Source organism: Sphaerodactylus townsendi, linkage group LG16 (assembly GCF_021028975.2).
Source record: "Sphaerodactylus townsendi isolate TG3544 linkage group LG16, MPM_Stown_v2.3, whole genome shotgun sequence".
Taxonomy (NCBI): Eukaryota; Metazoa; Chordata; class Lepidosauria; order Squamata; family Sphaerodactylidae; genus Sphaerodactylus; species Sphaerodactylus townsendi.
In genome coordinates, this window is record NC_059440.1 from 6,200,861 (window position 1) to 6,228,159 (window position 27,299).

General features: G+C 49.9%; 2 protein-coding genes across 3 annotated transcripts in view; one reads left to right on the forward strand and one right to left on the reverse strand.

Annotated features, from left to right (window-relative positions):
- Window positions 1-679: 679 nt before the first annotated feature.
- Window positions 680-6,025, forward strand: PTRH2 (peptidyl-tRNA hydrolase 2). Of its 2 annotated transcripts, none has more exons than XM_048518968.1 (2): window positions 680-856; window positions 5,355-6,025. In XM_048518968.1, the coding sequence occupies exons 1-2, from the start codon at window positions 730-732 to the stop codon at window positions 5,885-5,887; spliced, it is 660 nt and encodes a 219-aa protein (XP_048374925.1). In that variant the 5' UTR covers window positions 680-729; the 3' UTR covers window positions 5,888-6,025. The 2 variants fall into 2 exon arrangements, with proteins under 2 accessions (XP_048374925.1, XP_048374926.1); XM_048518969.1 differs by lacking the exon at window positions 680-856 and adding an exon at window positions 905-1,297.
- A 9,363-nt stretch (window positions 6,026-15,388) lies between these two features.
- The window catches only part of CLTC (clathrin heavy chain), a 72,083-nt gene continuing 60,172 nt past the window's right edge, over window positions 15,389-27,299 (reverse strand). The window contains 5 exon segments of the mRNA XM_048519374.1: window positions 15,389-17,013; window positions 18,712-18,787; window positions 24,110-24,130; window positions 26,218-26,439; window positions 26,994-27,164. Coding sequence (XP_048375331.1) covers window positions 16,889-17,013; window positions 18,712-18,787; window positions 24,110-24,130; window positions 26,218-26,439; window positions 26,994-27,164 — 615 coding nt within the window. The 3' untranslated portion in view covers window positions 15,389-16,888.

The window sequence follows — 27,299 nt, forward strand, 5'->3', positions numbered from 1 at the left end:
GAGGCTGAGGATAGTCCTCTTTGGGTGAGACAAGTGGTCTATCTAGTCCAGTATCTGGCCCCACACAGATGAAGGGACTCTGGCCAGTCCCTGGAGCCTCTGGCGGGATCCCAACGCTTTTGCTGGCTTGCAGCCTTTCCCTCCTCTGCCGGGCTCCCTCAGCCGCTCAACTGCAAGCTCCTCGGGGCTTGCTCCTCTTTCCCTCCACTAAGCGCATCCCGCTGCCCGGGAGAACTGCTAACAGCAAGAAGGGGAAGGGGAAGCACCGTGGGAAGAGGGCAGGTCACCACCAAGAGAGGGGTCACCACTTGTCCCTCGTTGGGCAGGGGAGGGAGAAAAGGCGGAGAGGGGCCGGGATTTGAACCCGAACCCAAGCCCCCCCTCCTCCTCCCCAGCACAGGTGAGGCCCCCTGACCAGACAAAAGTCCTACTCCTGGATGGCGCCCCCTCCCCATGCCCGAGGGGGACCCAGCAGCTGTGGGCAGGGGGCGTGGGGCACCGCCTCGGCCTTCCCCGCCCCTCAGGAGGCCGCCCCACCAAGCCCACCCCTGACGCACTTCCTCCCTTCCTTCGTTCTTCCGGCCTCAGGCGCCCGCGGCTCCCCTTTGCGGCGTCTCCGTCCGGCTCCTCTCGCGCTCCGCCGCTGCCTCCTTCGCCTCCTGCGGCTCTTCCCTCCTGGGCCCGGGCCAACCCGGAAGTGGCGAGCGGGCGCCGAGTCCAGCTCCGCCCATGGCCGGAAGCGGCTTTTCTCACGCTCGCTCCAGCACGTCAGTTCCGTCTCGTTTTCGGCCTGGAGGGTTCTTGTACGTCATTTCCGGGGGGCGCTCTTCCTCCACGCTTGGGTGGCCAGCCCCAGGTAGGGAAATACCTGGAGATTTGGGGAGTGGGGCTTAGAAGGGGCGGGGTTTGGGGAGGGGCTTCAAGGGGTTAGAAGGCAGAGTCCATCCTGCCATTCGCCTGGTGAGCTCCAGCCACCGCCTGGAGGTTGGCAACCCTCTCCTCCCCCAGCCTCCAACAGACAGCCCGCCCGTCTGCGGTGTCACGGGTACCTGAGGACAGACGCGTGGGCCAACGCGCGTCACCGATTGGTCGGCGCGTTCGTGACATCACGCAAAACGGCTTGGGAGCAGTGAGGGGATGGCGGGGAGTGGCCTGCGTCCTACGCCCTGATTGGCTGGCAGTGTTTGTGACGTAGACGACCGGAACTTGTCGTGGCTGCCGTTGGGAGCTGCTCGAGGCGGCGTGGAGGGGCCGCGTGGAATCCTGGTGCCCACGAGGAGGCTCGCTCGCGAAGCAGGTGGGAGGTGCCAGGCTGTGCAGATTGATGTAAATTGGGTAGCAAGGGGAAGCCTTAAGTCAAAGGTGTCAAATTCGCGGCTCTCCAGATGTTATGGACTACAGTTCCCATCATCCCCTGCCAGCATGATGGGAACTGTAGTCCATAACATCTGGAGGGCCGCGAGTTTGACACCTGTGCCTTAAGAAATGAGAGGCTTCCTTCCGCTCCCGCCACCAAAGTCCCATAGGAGTCTCGCCTACTTCACAGGGTTGTTGTGAGGACAAAAAGGGAGCGCCGCACTTGCCGCCCGTAATTACATAGAGGGCTGGACTTCATCATAAAAATCCCACTTAAAATGGACAGTGTATGCCAATAGTGAGGTGTGGCGGTTAGAGTGTTGCATTAAGGTTTAGGGCAGGGGTAGGGAACCTGCGGCTCTCCAGATGTTCAGGAACTACAATTCCCATCAGCCCCTGTCAGCATGGCCAATTGGCCCCCTGACCAGATAAAAGTCCCACTCCTGGATGGCGCCCCCTCCCCATGCCCAATTGGCCATGCTGGCAGGGGCTGATGGGAATTGTAGTTCCTGAACATCTGGAGAGGCGCAGGTTCCCTACCCCTGGTTTAGGGAGACGTGGGTTCGAGTCCACAATCAGCTGTCACGATCACTTTAGTCAGCCTATCTCAGAAGGTCGTTTTGAGGGCAAAATGCAGGAGAAGAGAAGCATGAGCACTGCTTGGAGCTCTTTGCGGATAGTTAATTATGTAAATGAAAATGGAATAAATCATCACACACTTTTCCAGGTTCAGTAATTTGTATACATCCCAGCATGGTTGGAATATCTTATTGTCTCCGTTGAATCAGCTCTAAGGGTACTACAGAAACCTGCTGATATAATATCAGAGCCTGCGTCCATGACGTTTGAGAATTGTTTTGAGAACGGCTGAAGCGTGGCAGGTTGAAGACAGGCAAATGTTGTCCCCATCTTCAAACAGGGTGAAAAAGAAGGATCCAGGTAACTTCCAGCCTGCCAGCTTCTATGCCGAGAAACGTTTTAGAATAAACCTTCAACCAGTTAGTCCTTGAGTGTTTAGGAAGGATGGCTTCGTCAAGAACGTCAAAATACCTAATCTTTTTTGAGAGAGTTGGGGAATGGGAGCATCAGGGGAAAGCTGTGGGCATATTTATCCAGTTGGGGAATGGGAGCATCAGGGGAAAACTGTGGGCATAGTTTATCTTGATACAGTCATGGTTTGGGTAGGGTTCCACATGATATCCTTTTTGACAAGCTGGTAAAATGTGGTGTAACCAGATCAGACCCAAAGAGTGCTTGTTAATGGTTCCTCATCCTCTTCAGGAGAAGTGACAACTGGAATGGCTCAGAGATCTTTCCTGGGCCCTGCATTGTTCAATATCTTTTTGGATGAAGGGATAAGAGGGATAGAAGGGATGCTTATTCCATTTGCCGATGATACTTGGGACGGGTAGCAGATACAGTAGAAGACAGAGTCAAGATACATGAAGGTCTTGACAGGCTGGAAACCGGGCTAAAACTTAACATGAATTTCAACAGAGATGGTTTGCCAACAGAGATGAACACAAAGTTTTGCATTTTAGGATAGAAAAATCAAATGCATAATTATGGGATGGGGGAAGAGTTCCCTTGACAGTAGTGCATACAAAAAGAAGAAGAAGAGTTTGGATTTATATCCCCCCTTTCTCTCCTGCAGGAGACTCAAAGGGGCTTACAATCTCCTTGCCCTTCCCCCCTCACAACAAACACCCTGTGAGGTGGGTGGGGCTGAGAGAGCTCCGAGAAGCTGTGACTAACCCAAGGTCACCCAGCTGGCATGTGTGGGAGTGTACAGGCTAATCTGAATTCCCCAGAGAAGCCTCCACAGCTCAGGCGGCAGAGCTGGGAATCAAACCCGGCTCCTCCAGATTAGATACACGAGCTCTTAACCTCCTACGCCACTGCTGCTCCTGGGAGTCTTTGTAGACCATACACTGAATAGCTAAAAAGGCAAATGCAATTTGGGACCGCATCAAATGAAGTATAGCGTCCATATCATGTGAAGTGATTGTATCACTTAACGCTGCTCTGGTTAGACGTCACTTGGAATATTGTGTCCAGTTTTGGGCATCGCAGTTGAAGAAGGATGTTGACAAACTGGAACATGTTCACAGGAAGACAATGAGGATGGTGGAGGCAGGGACATATCTACAGAAAATGACACCCAGGGCAAGTTCTCAAATTGTGCCCCCTCACCTCTTGCAATCTGGATGTTCTGTCTCTGTTGGTACACCTCAAGATCGCATTGGCTTTTTTTGTCATTGCATCACACTGATGGCTCATATTTAACGTACTGCCTACCCGTACCTCAAGATCTGGTTCTCACACTGCTACCCAGTAGTGCAGTGGTGGCCAACCTTTGGCACTCCAGATGTTATGGACTACAATTCCAAATTGGCCATGCTGGCAGGGGCTGATGGGAATTGTAGTCCATAACATCTGCAGTGCCAAAGGTTCGCCACCACGGCAGTAGTGTATCCCCATCCAGAGAGAGAAAGGGGGCAAAGAGAAAGGGAGAAAAATGCGGGAAAGAGGGTAAGAGAGAGCTTTGGTGGGGGAAAACATCGCCTATACCCACCAGCACCACAAAAAAAGAAAGAAGAGGCTGTAGTTGTGTTAAAATTATGATTAACATACGTCTAGGTGAGCAGTGGCCACGTGGAGACTGAGGGCGGCGACAAACCAGGGAAAGAACCCCCAGTCTCCTCCTGGCTGTTGCTCACCTAGACGTATGTTAATCATAATTTTAACACAACCATAGACCTTTTTCTTGTGGTGATGGGAGTGCGGTAGTGGTGGCCGGGGGGTCCCCAGGCAGCTGAGACCCAGTTGTCTAAACTACCTGTTAGAAGAAGAAGAGTTTGGATTTATATTCTCGCCTATAAGGAGACTCAAGGTAGCTTGGAAGCTCCTTTCCCTTCCTCTCCCCACAACAGACACCTTGTGAGGTGGGTGGGGCTGAGAGAGTTCCGAAGAACTGTGACTAGCCCAGGGTCACCCAGCAGGAATATAGGAGACACATCTGGTTCACCGGATAAGCCTCTGCCACACAGGTGGAGGAGTGGGGAATCAAACCCAATTCTCCAGATTAGAATCCACCTGCTCTTAACCACTACACCACGCAGGCTCTCTTAGCTATTTAAGAGGTGATGGACACCAATAGTGTGCTTCAAGCAGCTTTCTTTTGTTCTTGTTAAAATATTTATATTCTGCTTTTTCTGTGGAAGGAGATCTCATTATTTTAAACATTAGCAACTGTTCCGCCTAGCAGAACTCAAGGAGGCCTAAAATATCAATAAAATGACTATGAAAAACACAATAAAAACAATAAATATAAAACAGCAATTATTTAAAAAAACATAGATCTGAATTAGTCTGAAAACAGCTTACATTGTATAATATAGTAGTGAAGCCTGTTTACAAGGTGGGCCAATTAATCATGCCTGTATTCTACCTTTCTTCTAAGCAGCATAGAGCAGCATGCATTAAGTTAGTCCCATGAACTTCACAGCACGCCTGTGAGGTAGGCCAGGTACAAAGAAGGTATCATTAAGAAGAAGAAGAGGAGTTTGGATTTATATCCCCCCTTTCTCTCCTGTAGGAGACTCAAAGGGGCTTACAATCTCCTTGCCCTTTCCCCCTCACAACAAACACCCTGTGAGGTAAGTGGGGCTGAGAGAGCACCGAGAAGCTGTGACTAGCCCAAGGTCACCCAGCTGGCGTGTGTGGGAGTGTACAGGCTAATCTGATTTCCCCAGATAAGCCTCCACAGCTCAGGTGGCAGAGCTGGGAATCAAACCCGGTTCCTCCAGATTAGATATACGAGCTCTTAACCTCCTACGCCACTGCTGCTCCTTCCTAGTTCAATGATCAATGGGAACCCATGTCTCGACCTTCCAAGCCCAACACCACACAAAACTGTACTGTGACCATCTGAAATTGGCCTAGTTTGCCACCTCGATCCTTCCAGTAATGCTACTGAAAATCTGTTCTCTTCTTAGTCTGCGGCCACGCTATGGATTACCTGTCTAAGCCTGGTCTCTTCAACCTAATTGCCGGAGTCGCCTGCGGGGTATGCCTGGGTTGGGCCCTTCGGAGACAGTTCCACCGCCCGTCCAAAGCCAGACTGGCCCTGGCTGCCAATGAACTGGGTGACGGGGCCACCAGTATGAGCGAAGGTGGGGAGTTCAAGATGGTGATTGTGGTCCGCACTGACCTGAAGATGGGGAAGGGCAAAGTGGCCGCCCAGTGCTCCCACGCCGCCGTCGCGTCTTACAAGCAAGTCAATCGCCTAAACCCCGAACTCCTGAAACAGTGGGAATATTGCGGCCAGCCCAAGGTGGTCTTGAAGGCTCCCGATGAGGAGACCCTCCTGCAACTCCTGGCAGAGGCCAAATCGGTGGGCTTGCCGGTCAGCTTAATCCAGGACGCAGGACGCACGCAGATCGCTCAGGGCTCCCGAACGGTCTTAGGCATCGGGCCAGGACCGGCTGAGATGGTGGATAAAGTCTCGGGCCACTTAAAACTCTTTTGAAGGGAAAAGAAACACATCCTGAAACGGTGGTGTGGAATATAATCACAATTCATTTTCTGCTGGGTTTTTTTATAATATATGAAGATCATGCATCTACCTACACTCTGACGCTTGTTTCATAAATCAGTTTGTAAACCATTGTGCAATGCAAATGTTTTTAAGTACTTTACATTTTACACACACAGACACCATGGAGGTATAACAAACTGAGTCCATACAAAAGTATCTTCATGAAAGCAGAAAGATCTTTAATATATGTCTAGATCAGTGTTTCCCAACCTTTTTGAGGTCAGGGTACCCTTGACCTCACTCTTCATATCTCATGGTACCCCTGCCGCCACCCTCCACCTTCCCCTCCCATTGCCCCTGCTTGCCACACACCCCACCTTCCCCTCCCAGGGTGACGGGAAGCACTGGGGGTGGGGGTGGCTGCTAACCTTGTGGCAGGCCCTGCCCCATGGGCTAGCTCCATGTCCTTGCTGGCGCCGGTGGGAGACACCACAAAAATGAGGGGGGGGGGTAGTGTTGCTGCGGTACCCCTGGGACATGCTCACGGCACCCCAGGGTACCAGGGAACCCTGGTTGAGAATGGCTGGTCTAGATGAAACATGGTCCTTGAGAGAACTGAACTCCCAAAGTACAGTAAAACATGAAGAGAACTTTTGGGTCCGCCTTTTTTTAGATACTTTCACACACAAGGCTAGACCAGTCTGGGAATAGCGCCAAGCAAGAGATAACACAAACGGCAACAGTAGAAACAGGTGTAAGGAAGAAACAGTCACATTCCAATCTTGGGTGCTGTGTGGTTTCTGGCCTGTATGGCCGTGTTCTAGCAGCATTCTCTCCTGACGTTTCGCCTGCATCTGTGGCTGGCATCTTCAGAGGAACTGATGTTGGGAAAGCAAGTGGAGTATATATACCTGTTGGAGTGTCCAGGGTGGGTGAAGAAACATTGTCTGTGAGTAACGAAGAAGACAACCAGGTCAATAGTTGAGGGCATCTGAATAGAAGTATGAGTAACAATAAAGTCACTATTGACCTGGTTGTCTTCTTTGTTACTCACAATGTTTCTTCACCCACCCTGGACACTATACAGCCCGGAAACCACACAGCACCCCAGTGATTCCGGCCGCGAAAGCCTTCGACAATACATTGCTTTCCCTCTCTTTGATAGCCTCATCCATGACAGATGGAGGGGAGGGGATTTCCCCCCCCCCAGGAGTGGGGGAGGAGGTCTGTCTGCTGCCCCTTCCTGTAGTGATGTCATCAAACGACCATCGGAATTATTTTTCAAAATTATTATTCTGAGCATATTCTTCAGGGTGTCGTGGATATTTGCATGGCTGCAAAGATCTAAATCTGGCCCTGTGGGCAGTATGGGGGAACATTCCGGAACAGGAGAATTCACTTTCTGGAAAGCGTCCATCTAGAGAAAGTGTAGAAAGATCCAAGGTGCGCCTCTTAAACACTTGGGCGCTTGGTGTGAGAAGGAAGTTGCTGGGCTCATGCATCTAATTGCCTTTGGAAGTTGCTGGGCTCATGCATCTAATTGCCTTTGGCAGACACCTAGCACAAACTCAGAAGAGACACAGGGCCCATTAATAACAGCTGATCTAAAGTTCATTGATTATAAAACACATCTGGATCATTCAAACCATCACGGCACTTCGGCGACCATTCTCCCAACAGGGCATGTAACCCACACGAGCACGTGACACACCAGTAGCCTTCTGAGATAGCTGCCTAGAAGTGGATCTTGAATGGAGTCCCACAGCCTGGGAAACAGCCACGTGTTGGTTTAGGGTAGTGAATCATAGAGTTGCAAGGGGCCAAACAGGCCATCTAGTCCAGCCCCCTGCATAGTGCAGGATCAGACTAGAGCATTCCTGACCAGTGTTCGTCCAGCTGCTGCTCGAAGTGGGCCGTATCCTACCGCTCCCGTGTAGAAGGTGTACTTTTCCTATAGTCTGATCAGTTGCTGCAGCTCCTTCCAGCCCCCAGAAAGATCCTTGCAGGATCTGTGCAGACCAAGGGCCCCACAGGGGTGTGTGTGTGTGGGGGAGGGGGGGAACGCAGAGTAAGGGAGGAGGAGAAGAAATCTCAGGTACGAGTTCCTTCAGGGAGGGGCAGTTTTACCCCTTTCCCCTGCCTCACTCTAGCCCAGTGGTGGCGAACCTATGGCACGGGTGCCAGAGGTGGCACTCAGAGCCCTCTCTGTGGGCACACGCAAACAGTTTGTCATGTGGGGGGGGGGGAGATCGCCCCCCTCCAACATCTAGGCTGGCCTGGGCTGCTGGGCTCGAGTATTAGCATTAAACCTAAGACCTCGTTTTGGGGAAGCAATGAAGGTTAAACCCCACTGATTTTCATGTAGGAACTAAAGCACTATCCTTTACCTGGGAGTAAGCTCGGTTGCTGGCAATGGGGCTTGCTTCTGAGTAAACCCTCTTAGGGTCGTGATTCACCCGTTCGAAGAGTTGCACGGTTGCTTCAAAGCAAAGCCACCAACTACCACCAAGCTTACTCCCGAGTAACGCACGCCTCGGAGCCAACCATTTTTTCTAAACTAAAACCTCAGTATTCAGGTTAAATTGCCGCGTTGGCACTTTGCGATAAATAAGTGGGTTTTGGGTTGCAATTTGGGCACTTGGTCTCGAAAAGGTTCGCCATCACTGCTCTAGCCCACCAACTTTTGCTGTTACTCTGCCTGAATCCTGAAAACCCAGGCATGATTTCCGCAACATCAGAAAGAACTACGGAATCAGAGAGGAATGTGGGAAAAACACTGTACCTCCCACACATGGAAGATAAGATACTGCTCAACATTCCCAAACTCCGCATCCGTGCATTTTGGGATTAAAAGTTGAAGCGATGCACAGCACCCATGAGATATGCATGTTATGTTCTCAGCATGACGGAGCAGCTGTGCGCAAGAGCAGTTATCGTTTCGATGCCTTGTCGAAGGCTTTCACAGCCGGAATCACTGGGGTGTTGTGGGGTTTCCGGGCTGTCTGGCCATGTTCCAGTAGCATTTTCTCCTCACGTTTCACCTGCATCTGTGGCTGGCGCCTTCACGGTTATCGTTTCCTTCATTGATCATGGTTCACACAGGGACTGTGTTTGTTTCAGATCCGATGTCCCGTCAACTGTAGGCCAAACTTGACTCAAACAACATCCATGTGTCCCCTACAGGGGAGGGCGCAGTATAAATCGAACACAAGAACGATGCAACGTCCCTACAAATTAGTAATGACAAACGAGTACGATAAAGTGGGGAGATCTGCTTTGTGAGGGGATGGCGGATACGTCACCCAACAGGGCAGCTGGATTCTTGGAAAGAGCATTTCAGCCTCTCCTATTTATCCTACACGCATGCATGATTTCCTGCAAGGAGTCTCCACCTGTGAAGTCAGTGCAGGATAAAGTTGCACGGGGTCCTTGCGCAGCTGAGAAAGTATCATGCTTAAGAATAAGCCGTGAGCAGGAGTCGACCGGTCTCAAGTCTCAACCATAAAAGCACCCCCTCTTCCTCTGTCCCGGGTATCTCGGACTGCTTGAAGGATTAACGTGATCACTGTAGATTACTGTGATCATGACCAGCTTTTACACAGACTGCGCTGCACAAACACTCAGAATCCTCCAATAGATTGGGTTCATATTTGGATTGTTGTTCTTGTGGCTTCGCATGTTCGAGCCGGAAATATTTTATTTGCCTTCAGCAAGAAAGAGATGATTGTACTCATTCACCAGTGCCGGGCAGGAACTCGGAAGAGGGTGGAGTTAGTCTTGTTTGACCCCTTTCTATTCTGTTACTCTAAGCAAACGGGGTTGAATGTACAGTCCTTGCAATAGAGGGGAGGGGGAGCAGTGTTTTCCTGCAAGGAACAGTATTGGGGCTAGGACTTTTAAAAAAAATAAATTATTTGGAATTGAATGGGAGATTCAGTGTTGCCACTCAGGGGGAGGAGTGGGGAATCAAACCCAGTTCTCCAGGTTAGAATCCACCTGCTCTTAACCACTATAGAAGAGTTTGGATTTATATCCCCCCTTTCTCTCCTGTAGGTGACTCAAAGGGGCTTACAATCTCCTTGCCCTTCCCCCCTCACAACAAACACCCTGTGAAGTGGGTGGGGCTGAGAGAGCTCCGAGAAGCTGTGACTAGCCCAAGGTCACCCAGCTGGCGTGTGTGGGAGTGCACAGGCTAATCTGAATTCCCCAGATAAGCCTCCACAGCTCAGGCGGCAGAGCGGAGAATCAAACCCGGTTCCTCCAGATTAGATACACGAGCTCTTAACCTCCTACGCCACTGCTACAGGATATATAGCTTGCTGAGTGGTACAGAGGATTGTCCAATAACATTTCCACTGGGTCGACTTGCGGTAGCTGATTCCGCATCTCGGGGAACAGAGGCACGCTGGCTGAAACTCTGAAATGTAATTCGGCAGGTGCTCATGAGGGAATAAGAGACAGGCCAACTTGGGGGGGGGGACACAAGGGTGGATACATTAGCAACTGCTTCCACCTGAAGTTTATGCAAGAAAGCAACTGATGCAACAGCATGTAAGAAAAGTGGCGTGTTTTGCTGCTAGCGCCGCAGCCAGAGTTGCCTTAAGGGCAACAGGATGGAAACGGAGCCTCCAGCGCCCTCTGCTGTCCATTCTGTTACCATACCGCCCTGGCATAGCGGGGTGTGTGTTTGTGTGTGTGCTTATTCACAGATATCCCTGCCCGTGTACCAACCTTAAGTGTGATGCTGGCATTGAAGAGATGGGGAGCCCGTTCTCTGGCAATAGCCAGGTCTACCTACAAGGGATTTCCAGGAATGTTTTTTTCTTTCTGTTCTCAAGGTCTGTTTGCTTGCCACAGCAGCACATTTTCAGCTACACAGACCAAAGAACGCATCCTCAACACCATGCAGCAGCCCTGCTGAATGGATACTCATTTCCAGACACAAAAGGACCTCTGATGACATTGCCTGCTCTGGTTATCTTAACCCAGATACTCCCTTCTGTCACTAACGTCTCCTGACCACCTTACAATGCACTCTATTGTTTCCCAAACAATTCATCCCAGGTTATCCCAACACCTCCCAAAGGTAGTCCTGACACACACACCCCGCCCCACAAAGGTGGTTCTTCACCCTATAAATATCCTACCCTCCAAATGGCTAATCACCCAGCGCCATTGACACATTTCCGTCTTTGCCACTGCGCCCAATGCTTTGCCCCCTGGAACCAGCCAATGGCCGTTTGGTTTTGAGCCCCGGATCGTCTTCATGTCATGACCCGATCGCTATGTGAAGAAGATCTGAGAGATCCCATGCCCCTTTGTATTCCAAACCTATTTTCCATCATCATCATCATCATCATCATCATCATCATCATCATCATCATCATCATCATCATCATCATCATCATCATCATCAACCTTTTATTGGCATGAGTTTAAAATACAACAGAGAGGTTGAGGAGAATCAAGTTAAAAATAAGTAGGTTCAGACATTTCCAGCAGTTAAAACAATAAATAAATAAACTAAAATCTGTGGCGAATCTGTTGTGCCAGCGCCAGGAATTTGGCAACGTCCAACTGAGGAGACTGATCACAAAGCAGATAGAAAGATTTGATCTTGTCTGATGAGTAGGCATAGTTCTCAGTATGTGGGTCTATATATTGTCTTCTAGATGAAGCATATAGTTCGCAATCTAGGAGGATGTGCTCAATTGTTTCGATGGCTTTTTGTGAGCAGGGACACGTTCTTTGTTGGTATGGATCGAGAAATTCGCCGCTTCAGGACTGCCGGTGGACGTTCCAGTACGGCTAGCATTAAGGTACGCTGGAGGTACGGCGAAGATATATTGTAGAAATACCTTGGTAGCCCTTTGCTGAAGGGGAGAAGGTAGGAGCCCTCCGGTAAAATGCCCTTCGTGTGCTGAGTAGAAAGCAGTTGGTTTTCAGCGTCAAGTAGCCTTAGCAACAGAAGTTTGACTATTTGTGCTTCGTCCAATGTTTATGAAAAAATCTAAAGCGAAGCCTAACATATTTTCCAACATGTTTATATCTTAGGAACTCTGTGTGTGTTATTACATTGCATCAAGTACTTGTGAATCTCTAACCCCTATAATACAGATGGTCAAATTGGCATTATATCCCTCTCTGTGGATTTTCTTCCAGGAGCTGATCTTCGTATACTTTGGTATGAAAGATTCCCTACCTGGCCTCTTGCAATATTAATAAGAAGCCTGCTCTGAGCTAATTTTCCCCACATTATTGAGAGACTGCGTCTCCAGTCTGGGAAACAATTCTTCCCCAATTATGAGTAAGATTGTAGCCCGAGAGCCAGGGTGGTATATGGTTCTGGTGGGTTTTCCGGGCTGTGTGGCCGTGATCCACCAGACCACGGCCACACAGCCCGGAAAACCCACCAGAACCGGTTGAATCTGGCCGTGAAAGCCTTCGATAATACAGTGTGGGTGTATGGTTAAGAACGGCGGACTCTAATCTGGAGAACTGGGTTCAATTCCCCACTCCTCCACATGAAGCCAGCAGGGTGACCTTGGGCTAGTCATAGTTCTCTCGGAATTATCTCAGCCCGTGAGGAGGCAGGGGAGGGCAAGCCACCTCCGAACGTCTCTTGCCTGGAAAGCCCTTTTCACCACAAGATTATAGCTTAAACTTTTGGGAGTCGGAGACTACTTCAGCAGATTCTCAGCCAGACGAGTATATGCAAGTCCTGACCTGGATAGCCAAGGCTAGCCAGTCTCATCCGATTTTGAAGCTAAGAAGGGTGGGGTCTGATTAACATTTGGATGGGAGGCCACCAAGGAATGCCAGGGGAGCTGCGCAGAGACAGAAAATGGAAAACCACCACTCTTCATCTCTTGTATTTGCGACTTTACTGCAAAAAAAGAGAGAGACACACAGAGAGAGAGAAAGCAGCAAGGAACTGAACAGCAGGATTAAAAGGTCTTGGCGCAAGAGATACTGCCTACCTTTATGCAAACAAATAAATCAAAAGAGCAACAGGCAGAAATCTGTGGTGGTTTTCAGTTCCCCCTGGGCCATGGGTTGACCTGGAAGTCAACATTGCTCAAAGGAGAACTCCAAGGTGACCAACACTGTGAATTAAAAGTTGATTCACTTGAGACCACACTTTTCTCAGCTGCTAGAGATACTCACTTGCTTAGCTTGATTAGGATGGCCAATCACCCATTGCAGCTCTTTTGTACTGTCCTGATGCTTATCTTACAAGCTTGGGAACATTTTATGCCATTTGTGTACATGTATCAGTACGCCCCGAGGACTCACGTCATGCGTCTGGCAAAGTGGGCTCTATTTCCCCGAAGTGTCTGCCATGAGGCGTCTGTCTTTCGCTTGGGAGTTGCAGACCTACCCTGAGCCTGACCCCTTCTCATCCATGTTCCGTCCCCGCCGCCCCCAAACAGGGCATGCAGAAGGGTGTTAGCCCACTGATCCAACCGTTCCAATGTGGTTGCCAGAACTTGGTCATGCTGATAACAGACGGAGTTCCCGGGATGCTCTACCAAATGTCCCATTAAGTTCCCTTTTTTTTGGCCATTTAAAAGTTTACTTGTACTTAAAAGTCTGTATGTCATCAGAATTACACAGAGAGAAATTCACCAAAGCGCAAGGTGTATATTCCGTAAGGACCCCCCCAGTTCCTTCTGCACCGAATATGAACTACAAGAGTACTTACCACTTGGCCATTAACTACCTTGGTAAAATAGGATCTTTAGAACTACTACTGATAAAAGTCTCACTGTTCTTATTTTAACAATCCATCACCTTCAAAACCGCTAATCATCCGTTTATAGCAGCCAGCATAACTGCATTCCAACTACCGTGTTTCCCCGAAAATAAGACAGTGTCTTATATTAATTTTTGCTCCCAAAGATGCGCTATGTCTTATTTTCAGGGGATGTCTTATTTTTCTGTGTTCTGTTCGTCAGGCATGCTTCCAAACAAAAACTTTGCTACGTCTTACTTTTGGGGGAATGCCTTATATTTCGCACTTCAGCAAAACCTCTACTACGTCTTATTTTCCGGGGATGTCTTATATTCGGGGAAACAGGGTATCCAGTTAAGTTCTCCACTTCAAAGCAGGAGTCTGGTTGGCCACTCGTCCTCAAAGCCTCCCATGGAACAGCTGTGCCATTTCTCCCACAAGAAGTGCAATTTCATACTTCAGCTGGAATCAGGTATCCCTTTTTCTTTAGCTACCACCAACCCTTTCCGCCATGAAAGACTTTGGGATCAGTACAAAAAAAGTTATGCTCACAATCCACGTATTATGTGGAACCATATAATCAAATGTGAAGAAAATGGTGAAATAATCCCTTTTCTTGAAGCCCAATTTTAATATATGCAAAAATGTAAACTGTGGTGCAAAGTAAATCTACATTGGACTTTTGAATTGTATTTTATATATTGTTAGAGTGCTAATGTGCACCTTGTACATTTCTACAGCATTGATTGTTAAATCTGGTTGGTTTGCAGAGTGCAACTACGCACCGCATTCAACATTTTTGTTTATAGTCGTGCAACTATATATACTAACATTGGGCTTAATGATAAAACAGACCGATTATTTCATCACCATTTTTTCCCCATTTGATTATATTGCTCCGTATAGTACAGTGATGGCGAACCTTTTCGAGACCGAGTGCCCAAATTGCAACCCAAAATCCACTTTTTATTGCAAAGTGCCAACACAGCAATTTAACCTGAATACTGAGGTTTTAGTTTAGAAAAAATGGTTGGCTCCGAGGTGCGCGTAAGCTTGGTGAAGCAACCATGCAACACTTCAAATGGGTGAATCACGACCCTAGTAGGGTTTACTCAGAAGCAAGCCCCATTGCCAGCAATCGAGCTTACTCCCAGGTAAAGAGTTGTGCCCAGGCCAACCTAGATGTGTGTGTGTGTGGGGGGGGGTGATTTTTTGCCCCGCCCACTTGATGAACTCTGGGTGCGTGTGCCCACAGAGAGGGCTCTGAGTGCCACCTCTGGCACCCGTGCCATAAGTTCGCCACCACTGGTATAGTATGTTGATTGTGAGTGTATCCCTTTCCACCATGGCTGACCCACCATTCTTACACCTGCCTGGATACCCACAACCATCAGCTGTTGGTTCAGCCTGTTATGTCTGTGGTATGGTTTAGAGCAGGGGTGTCCAACTCTGGTGCCCCAGATGTTCACGAACTATGATTCCCATCTGTCCCTGTCAGCACAGCCAATTGGCCAATTGGCTGTGCTGTCAGGGGCTGATGGGAATCGCAGTCCATGCACATCTGGGGCACCAGAGTTGGACACCCCTGGTTTAGAGGTATCCCTCCTTTGGGTTGTCTCTTTCACGCTCTGAAAAGGGGGATCAGACCCCTGCTGCCCTGAGACGATCTGCAAGAACCGGGCTCTGAAAAACGGCTTCTTTCCTCTCTCGGCGACTGGGTCTCTCTTGCACATGACAAACATGACAGTATTCAACAGTGCTGAACATTGAAGTCAACTTTATTTTGAAGCTAAATATATTAAGGCAACTTAACATACCTATAACATGATCTCTTTTTTTGTCAAATTTAAATTGGAACACTCAAAACTACAACCCTAAAGAGGTTTTATTTTTCTTTCTTTCACCTGGGTTAGAAGACACTGCCGTTGGCTCAGCTCACAGCCAATCGTTGCAAAGTGCTATCACATCTTTCTCCCACGCCGGTATAGAGTCCCAAGCATTTATAATACACATTTCCTCACGCAGTCTCTTCAGTGCAAGATGCCTGCCAATCGTCTCCACAGAAATAAATTTGGTATTATGCAAAGCTGTTGGTCCTGCCCTTTGACCTTTTAGAACACTGTTCAACCTGTCTGTTTTTTTGAGGCCGGGTGCGTCTGTAGCCAAGGAGTTTGAAGAGAGATGCATACTGAAAAACTACTATAGAGGATTTCCACAGTCCAGTTATTTATTATTATTTTTTTCAATTTGAGCCATTTTAAATTGCACAAACATAACTGAACAGCAATTAAAGTTTTTTTTTCCACCCCTCCCCCTCGTTTTTGATTTCCACTCTCTTCTGTACACTCGGGAAAAAAAGTGATCTTGAACACCACAATATCCAACATACACAAACCTCGGGGCAGGATTAGTCAAATACACACAGATTGGATTCACTGGTTCTCTTGCTCCTCAAATAGAAAATTAAAAAAAGAAAGAAAAAAGAAATGGTCCCCACATGAAAGCACAGGGCACAGCACAACAGGAGGGCAATTGGTACATACGGAGTGAGCGAAGATCTAGCATTTCCTCTATGAGTAACTGGATTCTGCATAGGTCGAACGGGAAACTTTACTAGGTTTGTTTTAAAATTCAGGGAAGGTGCTTGTACGCAACTGGAATTTCTTGTTTTCCTGTAAAGAGCGCGGCCACCCAACCTGGGTAGGACGTGCCTGTTTAGTGTTTCAACACCAAATCCAAATTCTTCTCTCCGCTTTTCTTCCTCCCCCTTCGGAATACAAGATGAGGCCTTTAAATGCATTTTAGATACGACAGTACATATTGTTTTGTAAGCTGCGCATACACACTGAACTTAAAGAGAGATTCAAGAAGAGAGTTTAAACGTTACAGAGTGCAAATTGGAATCGTCACTAGAGACCGGGTTTCATGTCGAGAAGCGGTCTTGCAAATAAACCAAATAAACCGAAACACAACAAAACCAAAGGGCGTGGGGTGGGATGGGGAGAGAAAGCCCACTTGGAACATTGGAAACTATTCCCATTTGGGGAGGAGGAGTTCTAAGTGGCCTGTGGAATGTGAAAAACGGATTACACTAAATGGGATCCAAAGAGCTTGCACGGGGGGGGGGAACAAAACAACAGTCCTTCATGAAGTAGGGTTACAAGGACACAAAGCTTTTCCCTGTTGAGTTGGGCGGGGGGGGGGGCGGGGACGGTGGCGGTTCAACATTGATGCTCACTCCAGACAGACTTTGCTCCTCACATGGTGTACCCAAAGCCGGGCTGAGGCTGCCCGTAGGGAGGCGCAGTGTAGCCGTAGCCGAAAGGTGCTTGCGGGGGGACCGCCACGCTGGGGCCGGCCGTCAACATGAGCTGTGGCTGACCTGGAGGAGGGAGAAAGAGGACACGGTCAGCGGCCAAACGGAAGCCGGTCAGCAGCACGGGGTGATAAAAAAAGCACCAACGCTGAATAAAAGAGTTGGACACGTTTCGAATCAAGCCAACCCGGCTCTAGCTTAGAGGGCAGCAGCTTCTGCCTGTCAGGCCCTGGCCTGTCAGTGCCCAGACGTCTTGCTGTGTAAGAATTGCAAATGTTTTCCTGTAACTGCTTTTCTGTTTCCCTCTTCCCTTCCTAGCAACTCCCTGGCGCCAGCTCCCCTGCAAGAAGGTGCGAACGGTTCAGGTGGGTGCTGTATTGAGTTAAGGGTTTGAAAGTTAATTTGTGTTGGCATCTTCAGAGGAAGATTCCTCTGAAGATGCCAGCCACAGATGCAGGCGAAACGTCAGGAGAGAATGCTGCTAGAACACGGCCATACAGCCTGGAAACCACAGAGCACCCAAGTGATTCCGGCCGTGAAAGCCTTCGACAATACGGTTCCCAGGTTCTTTGAAGCTCTGTAGTGCAAATGTTGTGGAATTTGTAAAGCGCATTTGGTGTGGGACAATTGGGGGGGGGAGGGGGGTTGAAGGATATAATCTCTGGATCTAAGCTGGAGAGCTCAGATTCAGCTTTCTTTTGTTACTCTACGCGTTGTTAGAAATAAACTGCTTTAGGACTTTCCTACGGTCTCTGTTATTTCCACGTTTGAGAGCCTGACACTGCCATCGTGGAAGGAAGAATGCCAACTTGTAACCTAGTTAGGATACCTCTTCGATATAGAAGAGTTTGGATTTATACCCTGCCTTTCTCTCCTGTAAGGAGACTCAAGGCGGCTTACAAGATCCTTCCTCTCCCCACAACAGACACCTGGTGAGGTGGGTGGGGCTGAGAGAGTTCCAAAGAACTGTGACTGGCCCAAGGTCACCCAAAAGGCTTCACGTGGAAGAGCAGGGACACGCATCCAGTTCACCAGACAAGAGTCCGCTGCTCACGTGGAGGAGCGGGGAATCAAACCTGATTCTCCTGGCCCACTGCTTTTTACCACCACACCACACTGACTCTTGTAGCCAGTCAGGGGGTTACCGCCCCCTCCCTCATTCGTCCCCACAAGTATTTGTGGCAGGATGTTCCCTGCCTCAGAGAAGAGAATGGCCATCATCTCTCACAACTGAAGATGTGGTGTTACTGCGGCGGCAGCGGCCTTGCTCTGTGCCGCCTTCAACCCGGCCTCCATTGTGGGAGGTGCACAGAGGAAAATCTAACTGACTTTACTGCGTAAGGAGTGGAGATCCTAAAGCAGGGGTGTCCAACTCTGGTGCCCGATGTTCATGGACTACGATTCCCATCAGCCCCTGTCAGCTTGGCTCAAAAGAGCTTTGGCCTCTCAGCCAAACCAACCCCCCGCCAATTGGCCATGCTGGCAGGGGCTGATGGGAATTGTAGTCCATGAACATCTGGAGAGCCACAGGTTACAGACATATGACCTAGCCAGCAAGAGTCACATGACTTAAAGGTGCATGTTCTTATACACTTGTCTTGTGCTTTCAACTTGGCAGCACTGAACAGGGTCTGGTCGCAGCTCGAGGAAGCCTCCTGTTGACCCCCAAATCCCCTTTTAAAAACACGAACCCGAGATCCACAGCACAACCACGCAAGGAAGCCCCTCCGAGATCTAGCTGCCAAACAATCAGCGGGTCATTACCATAAACGATGGGCTGCGTCTCTGTTGCTTGTTCCTCCTCTTTCCTCAGCGACTCTGAGGCGTCCAGCTTATCCACCTGGGAAGACAGAAGAGCACCAGAAATTAGGCAAACCCACACCCCCACAGCTCACGTCCTATGCGGTCTGGCAGAGAAGTGGAAAAGCCTTCAGTGGGCGTGTAACACGGTCAGAGACAGGCGGCCACTTATTGACAAAGGTTTTGCGGGGGGGGGAGGAAAGTTAACGATGGGACTGCTAAAAGGACCGTCCGCACGTGACACTTGCCGGAGATGAAAGTAAGGAGGATGGTTCTGGAGCCTTCCCCGTCCAGGTTAGCATTCAACAGGTCCAGCTTGGACTGGGGTTTAGCACTGAGAACACTCAAGAAATTGGGCTTCCCTCCGTACATCTCTAGCGCTATCTTCATGCACTGCCATTTTAGTTGGCTCAGTGCCGTCTGCTCGTGGGCTTGGCTCGAAAGAGCTTTGGCCTCTCAGCCAAACCAACTGGGTAGATTTTGGAAGCCTCCTGGGGCATGGACTTCCGTGGGACCTGATTCTCCTAGATGGAAGCCATCGGCCCAAAAGAGTGTAATGGGAGCAATGAACTTCGGGGAATAAGTCAAGCGGTAACGGCTGCCATCCAGCCACTGGCGCCAATTCCTTTTCGAGACCCGCTACTTAACTCCATTAACAAACTACCTTTCCCTCTAGCCATCTTTGGAATGCGCAGTGAGGGGTTTGGAGCAGGTGACTCACAGACTGGATATGCCTCGAAGCAGTTACTCCCCCCAGCAGTGTGGATTTGCTGTGGGGACAGTTAAGTCAAGGTCTTTGGGGGTAAACAAATGCACCCTGCCTTCTCCCCCCGGTGTTTTTTGGAAGAAGTTCAAATCCGATCTTTGCAAAAAAAAGTTGAAGGTGAGTTTTAATTTTCCTTGGAAATATGCTGAGGCCCCTGCAGCTGTTTCTGCCTCAGATCATGCACTCCACGTCTACCTTCGTATCAGAAGCTGTGCTGCAACCCTCCTTCCTAGTTCCAGTGTCAATATGGATCTCAGATTGAGCGTTCGTTAACTAAGCCAGGCAGCCTGTTTGGCATCGGTGGGCCACATCGGGAATTTCCCATGAACAGGCCAGCACGTAGTTCAGTTAATGCAAGGATCTTTCACAAGTAGGGCCCTCTCGAATCCAGAAACAGGAGACCCCGTCTCCCTCCTGCAACATAACCCCACTGAAAGTGGTCATCACAGTATCTAGACATGCAACAGGACTGGTTTGTAGTTTCCCCTGAGCATGCTCACAGCCAACTTGCAAAATACCCAGGATCCCATGCTAGTTGACGTGACCGTAGCCATTCACCCTGCGCAGTGAGCATGACAGGATGTGCCTCATCCCTGCGCTGCAAGCTCGGTGTGTGTGTTGAAATCTTAAGACGGGACTCCAAACCCTGGGAAGGCCCTTGCAGAACCTGGCCCAGGTCTAGCTTCCGGTGGCATTCGCGTGGCCATTTCCATAGCATGGCAGGCTAACCCAGAAGTGCGCCCGAGGGGGTTTCCGGCACTCCTGCCTGAAAGGAGGGGGGCTGGCAGCCCCTGGGCAAAAGCTTAGGATCAGGCCTCCTACGTGCCTCCCCGGTCTATAGGATCAGGGGCAAAAGCCACTTCAGTGCGGGGCCAGTGAGCACTCTATCTCTGTACCTGACGAGCAGCATGTCTACTTAAGACAGTGATGGCGAACCTTTTTGAGACCAAGTGCTCAAATTGCAACCCAAAACCCACTTATTTATCGCGGAAGTGCCAACACAGCAATTTAACCTGAATGCTAGGAGGTTGTGAAGTTTAGTTTAAGAGAAAACAGTTGGCTCCAGTGATGCGTGCTACTTGGGGAGCAAGATTGGCGGTAGTCGGTGGTTGTGAGGTTGGAAGCAATTGCTGCAACTCTTCCAACGGTGAATCAATAATTCTAGAATGAGTTTACTCAGCAATCAAGCCCCCATTGCCAGCAAACGTGTTTACACCCAGGTAAAGGAGTTGTGCTTTAGTTCTTAGCGATGAAAATCAGTGGGGTTGCACCAGCTTTAACAGGGTTACCTACACTGTCTCCCCAAAAACTATAGGTCTTAGGTTTAATGCTAATAATCGAGCCCAGAGGCCCAGGCCAACCTAGATGTGGGGGGGGCGGGGCTCTGTTTGTGCGTGTCCACAGAGAGGGCTCTGAGTGCCACCTCTGGCACCCGTGCCATAGGTTCGCCACCACTGGCTTAAGAGGTGGATCGTTGCTGTTTGTTTAAAGCAGTGGTTCTCAACTTTCCTACTGCTGCGACCCTTTAATACACCTCCTCATGTTGTGGTGACCCCCAACCCTAACATTTATCCATTTTACAGATGGAGAACACTGATGCAGAGAGTCTTAGGGCTACTCCCAGAATTCGTAGAAAGGAAGGTCGCTCGACTTCAAAGCGGTCACGCAATTCATGGGTTGAGAACCGCTGGTTTAAAGCAACATGGATGCTGAGACTCAGCCTACAGGCCAGTATCAAGCAACCCTCTGGAAAGAAGTCCAGCAGTTACTTGTGTCCCGTTTCAGAATCCCTCTCAATTTGTGCAGTGGGAGTGAACGGGACAACTCCAGGAGCACTCCTGACTGCTACAGCCACCCCCTCCCGAGTCTACCTCTCCAGAGGCAAAAATGTGATATTCCTTTCCTTAGGAACCAGGGTTCACTGGATTCTCACCTAGCTGGAATCCATCTCTTCTGCTAGCTGGCCCTCAAAGGCTTTCAGAAGTGCCAGACTCGGGAAGCCAGCTAACTGCGGCAAAGAGATGACCTGGAGCCTCGCGTAGCACTCTAGCCATCCCGGTTCTAAGCGCCTTAACATCCCCGCTGATTGTACAGAAACGAAGCGGACCAACACTGGCGGAGCCAAGCCCGGCCATAAAATACCTCGCTAAAGTCTCTACGGGTGCTCGCGAGACGATTCCGACTTCAGTTTCGAAGCGCCAACTCCCTCTTCGTAGGTGCAAAACATAAAGGCACAAGCGCCACACCTGCCATTTGTGCAGGGCTGAGCCACAGACCCAGGCCCACCAGCCATAGCCTTCCGATCAGCTGGCAAGCTCACACCAAAACAAAACACACGAAGCTGCCTTTACCCACTGGAGTCACGCCATTGGTCCGTCTGGCCAAGGTCAAAGCTGTCCACTCCAAGACTGGCAGTGGCTGCTGCCACCAAAGTCTCAGGTGGAGGTCTTTCACGCCACCTGCCAGGGGTTGTAATGGGGGACCTTCTGGGCTCTGCCACGGAGCCCTCCCCCACCAAGAGAGGGTTCTAGAACAAAAGAGGGGCTTAGGAGAACCGGACACTCTCCCCAGCAAGTGCCAGCCTTCAGAGTTAACCCTTGGCTCATCCCAACCCTGTCCTTCCAGCTCAGGAATATCAGAAATCAGGCAGAACAAGCTGGGAACGTTTGAGGCGCTGAAGCAGAGATCCAGACAGAGGTGCGCGTCACAGAGGAACGCAAGCTAAGCAAAGAGGAACAGCTGCCGTGCAGCCGGCCAGCTTGCAAAAAGTGGCCCATTTTTGGGCTGTTTGAACGACTCTTTTGAGAAAAAAAAAACACAATACAAGCAGTGGCGGCATCCAAAAATTTTAGTAACAGGTTCCCATGGTGGTGGGTTCAACCGTGGGCGAGCCAATGGGGGCTGGGTGGGCACGCTGACGGGCATGGCCGGCATTCCAGGGCGGGCATTCCTGGACGGGGCTGTGGCAAGAACGCAGCCACTGTGCCGGTCCTTGGGTGGGAAACGAATGCACGCAGGCGCAGGCTGCCACGCACGCCGGTGCACCTCCTGCTAGACTGCTTCAAGTTCTGCGCGCTACTGCTGAGAGGAGGGGCGTCACTAAGGCAAAAATCACGTGGCAAAATCAGCAATTAGTAACCCCCTCTCGGCACACACAAATAATTAGTAACCTACTCTCGGGAACCTGTGAGAACCTGCTGGATCCCACCTCTGAATACAAGGGTGTAGAACACTCCATGAACAAATGCAAGCTTGCTTCAAGGGGAAGGGGCCGAGAGAAAGTGCTCTTTTATTGACACAAACCACACTGTTGGATGCCCTGCTGACAGGTTGATTAAGCGCACACAATTGTTGTTAAAAAAAAAAGGCTTTTCCACAGAGACTGCGATAAAGCTGCAGAGGAAGGAAAAGAAGTAGAACAAAACAAAAAAAAAGAGAGAGTCACATGCAGTCAATGTTAATACTTCCGGTGTTTCATGTGCATGGAAAAAAGGCAAAAGAACTGAAGCAAGGAGTGAGGCTGGAGATGGCGGCCAACCAGGCTCCCCTCCCGAGAAAGGTCACGGCACACAGCCCCCGCCCCCCCCCAAGCCCTCCCCCACAGCAATGCTCTGCAGCTTCAGGGAAAGTGAGATGTACATCACAATGACTGTTGAACATGCTCAGTTCGAGATGGCAAACACTGCAGTTCATGTACCTTTTTCCACACACCACACTTTCACCATCGCCAATGCCTAGCTGCTGGAGGGCGTCGGCGCCCAACACGTTTGAGGCAGGTTTGCCAGCGGGGTCAGGGGCCATCGAGGGGAGAACGGGGCCAAGGGCCAAAGCAAAGATCTCCCCTGCCGACTTTTACGGGACGGCCTTGAGGTTCCCAAGATGCCATCAGCCCAAACAGGCTGAACTTTGGAGAGTCTTGCGCCTGAGCTCCGGTTTAGGATGGAGTGCCAGGAATTCAAGGTGAGAAAGGATCGACCAGAGCAAGCGGACCCGAGAAAGCGGCCTCGGTTTGGAGCAAAAGGGGGCAGCGGAGCCCGCTGGAACCACGAGAGACCGGCACCTGCTTAAACGTGAGAGACCGGCCTCAAAGCAGCTAGCATTTGGGTTGTCGCCTACAGTCAGCAAGAAACATTAGTAAGACTCATGAGATCAGGCACTGGATCACAGCCCTTGGCAGGGAGGTAAAAAAAGAGGCTATTACGGGCAAAACCCAATCGCCACCCTTGCTACGCTTCAGGGTGGTATCGTTAATGGTTGCACTGCGGACAGCTGCAAATTTCTTTCAAGCGTCCTTGCGTGCAGAATTCAACCTCACCTCGCCGTTTCTCTGGCACGCTGTGATCCAACCGATCGCTTCTGACCTTCCTGCCGAGTCCATTAGCCAATTAGTGTCTACTGTTTGGTCCTACGGCTAAATGACTATGGTTTTAAACTTGCAGAGGCTTTAGTGAGATTTTTGTTGGGGGGAGGGGGCGTGGGCGGGGGAGAAAGCAGCAGCAGCAGTGTAGTAAAAAGGTAGGAAAGAGAAAACTCATGCAGATTTCCTTAGACTTAAGAGTCTCCAGACTTAAAGATGGAAAAAGAACCAACTTTCACCTTTTCCTTTATTGCATCAACCTGCAAAGGAATTCAGAAGGTGCAGCTTAGAGGAGAAAAAAAAAATCAAACTCCATACTGAGCATGTTAAAAAAAAAAGGTAGAATCAGCAAAGTGCGAGGGAAGAAAAAAGTTAAAAACCAAACAGCACGTTGGAGGTACTGGCTGCAGCAAGCCGATTTGGGCTTCGTCGTCCGAGGCTGCTCCGCTGGCTATTTTTATGCTTACACGGGGGCATGGCCTGCGGGATTTAGGTATTAGCCAAAAAAAAAAAAAATCCTGTTAAAGTGTATACTGTTTTCAGTGCCAGAATTTTCCAGCAATTTATTACAAGATTATTTTGCGGAACTCTCCATGCAAAGGGTGAAGATTCCCTCTTTAAGTTTCTGTTGCTGAAGGAGGCAGAGTCCGAGGATGTCATCCAAAACTCCACATAATCTGAGATGACCAGCTGCCCTCTTGGTCTCAGCCTTCCTGCGTTACCCTTGGTCAATCACTCTGTCTTTCCTTTGGTTCTCTCAAGGAGGAAAATAAAAGTTCCTGGCAGAAGGCAAACTGAACAAAACGGAGGCCCAGCCGCATGGCTGCCACTTAAACGAAACTGCAGGGCTTTAAAACTGGAAGTCAGGCAACGAGTGCATCCTTTCCAAGAAGGCTTTTGCTGTTGCTGTCACAAACTCCTCGCAGCGACAGACACAAGTTTCAGGAAAACCCCAACAGTGAGCATTTCTACTGCTGGCCAAGGAACATGGTTATCGACTTCTGCCATCTACTGGTGCCACTGCGGCAGAAGTTCAGCCATTTCCCAAGAAGGATCTTAACATTTGGGAACAATCATACAGCAAGGGATGTCAAAGCTACCTAGAACTGGCCGAACAAGGAGGGCCACCATGTGACAGCAAGGAGGGAAGGGTCCCAGGTTCAAGTCCTGCCTCACTCTCATTGCCACGGCAACCCCCAACCTTACAGTCTTGTTGCAAGGACTGCAGAGAGTCCACAAAATGCTTAAAAAATGTGCTTGAATCGCACCAATTTCCCCACTAATAAAATACGAAGGAGGGAGTCCTATCTGGCCACTCGCTGAGCTACGGAGATCGTGAGACCAACCTGAATATAACGTGGGTCAGGGGCTAAAGTAGGGAGGAAGACAGACAGCAGGCCAAAAAAAAAAAATCTGGCTAAGCGTATCCTATGAAGTGTCAAGAAAAAGAAGTTGGCAAGAAACTGATCCATTCTACACTCCCCTTTCTGAACACCTGGACGAGCTGCGGTGAATCCAAAACCCGTGTGTTGTACAAAGAAGCTGGAGACAATCGACCTGGCAGAGAGTCGACTGTACCAACTACCCTTGACAAAGGGCCACCTACTGTCTCAGGATGATGCAGATCTCTGCATTCGATTGATGAGTTACAACCCCAACAGCTCAGAACCGACTTATGTTCCCAGAAGAGGTTGGGCTGGAGAGACGCATGATAAACATGGGGAGGGTAGCTGGACTTGTGTTCACGGATTATTATAGGGCACTGGCAAGTCTCAGATGTTATGGACTACAGTTCCCATGCTGGCAGGGGATGATGGGAACTGTAGTCCATAACATCTGGAGGGCCGCGAGTTTGACACCCATCCACTACACAATGACAACAAGTTCTGTATTTAACTTGTACCTCCTTGGGGCGATGGAAAGGTGGGGCAGGGGATGATGGGAACTGTAGTCCATAACATCTGGAGGGCCGCGAGTCAACTAGCCAAAATAAGGACAGGTCAGAAGATGGTCTTTCAGGGATGTAGCTCCACGAGTGAGCCACTCTCCCCCTCAAGTGACTTCGGCGTCGTGGGCAATGCAGCCAATTCAGGGTTTGGCCACAGAACTTGCTGCCAGGTTTCTAAATGACAGTGGGGCTCCATTTCTGGGCTCGCAGCAGAACCGAAAGCCATCTCCCTCAGCTGGGCCCAGAACGAAGAGGGCAAATGGGGACAGAGACGGACATTCGCTAAGGCAACACAGGTGTTAGTAGCACAAACACAACAGAGGTGGACCAGACAAACAGGACAGCGAGCGGCTAACGGGGAGGCCCTGGGCTGACTGGGCGGCGGGCTCAGGCCGTTACCTTGGTCAAGTATTCCTTCATGACCTGAATGAAGTAGGGCATGGCGAAGTCCATGATGTTGTGCCTCCAGGCAGTCTCCAAGACCACGTCCGGCCGGAGAAGGTCGTAGCAAGTGAAGAGACAGGCTCCAAAACACTCCTGCTTGCCCTCCTGCAAGAACCACTGCAAGAGTTCCTCCGCCAGCTCTGTGTCTTTGGACTCGGACGCGTACTGCATGGCATCCTGGCGCAGGGAGAGGAAGCAGAGGGCAGGTCAACGAAGGTGGAGAAATGCCTGCCGTTCCAAGGACAAACAGCGTCTAACTTTGGCAGAGGAGGAGACCTGGTTGAGGTCACCGAGCATGGCCTAAAAACCCTTGAGCCGGAGACCAACAAGTGAAGGTGATGGAATGAGCAGGCTTCCCAAGAAGGAAAACATCTGAGCCAGCATAGTGTAGTGGTTAAGAGCAGGTGCGCTCTAATCTGGGAAACCGGGTTTGATTCCCTGCTCTGCCACTTGAGCTGCGGAGGCTTATCTGGGGAACTAGATTAACTTGTGCACTCCAACACAGCTGGGTAACCTTGGGCTAGTCACAGCTCTTTGGAGCTCTCTCAGCCCCACCTACCTCACAGGGTGTTTGTTGTGAGGTGGGGAAGGGAAAGGAGACTGTCGGCCCCTCTGAGTCTCCTTACAGGACAGAAAAGGGGGGGATATAAATCCAAAGTCGTCGTCGTCGTCTTCCCCTCTTCCTTCCCACCACCCTCCCAACGATTCTGTGAAGCACGCAAGACCACCACCTTGTATAGCCTGTCTTTCTTGCACAGCTCAACGCTTTGCTTCCAGCGATTGTTGCCTTTGAAGAGGTACGCAGCAATCCTCCTGAACTCGATCAGTTCGTGCTTCTCCAGACGCTGAGCGAGCGAGATGTTGTCAAAGTTGTCGTAGGCATCTATTGATGTCCTGAGCGCCTTGGGAGGAGGTACAGGTTTTTTTTAAAAAAACTGTTCTATTTATTTGCATATTTATTTGCATTTATTCCCTGCCCTTGACCACAATCTCAGGGCGGGTTACATGCAACCATACCACAATAAAATTACAAACGG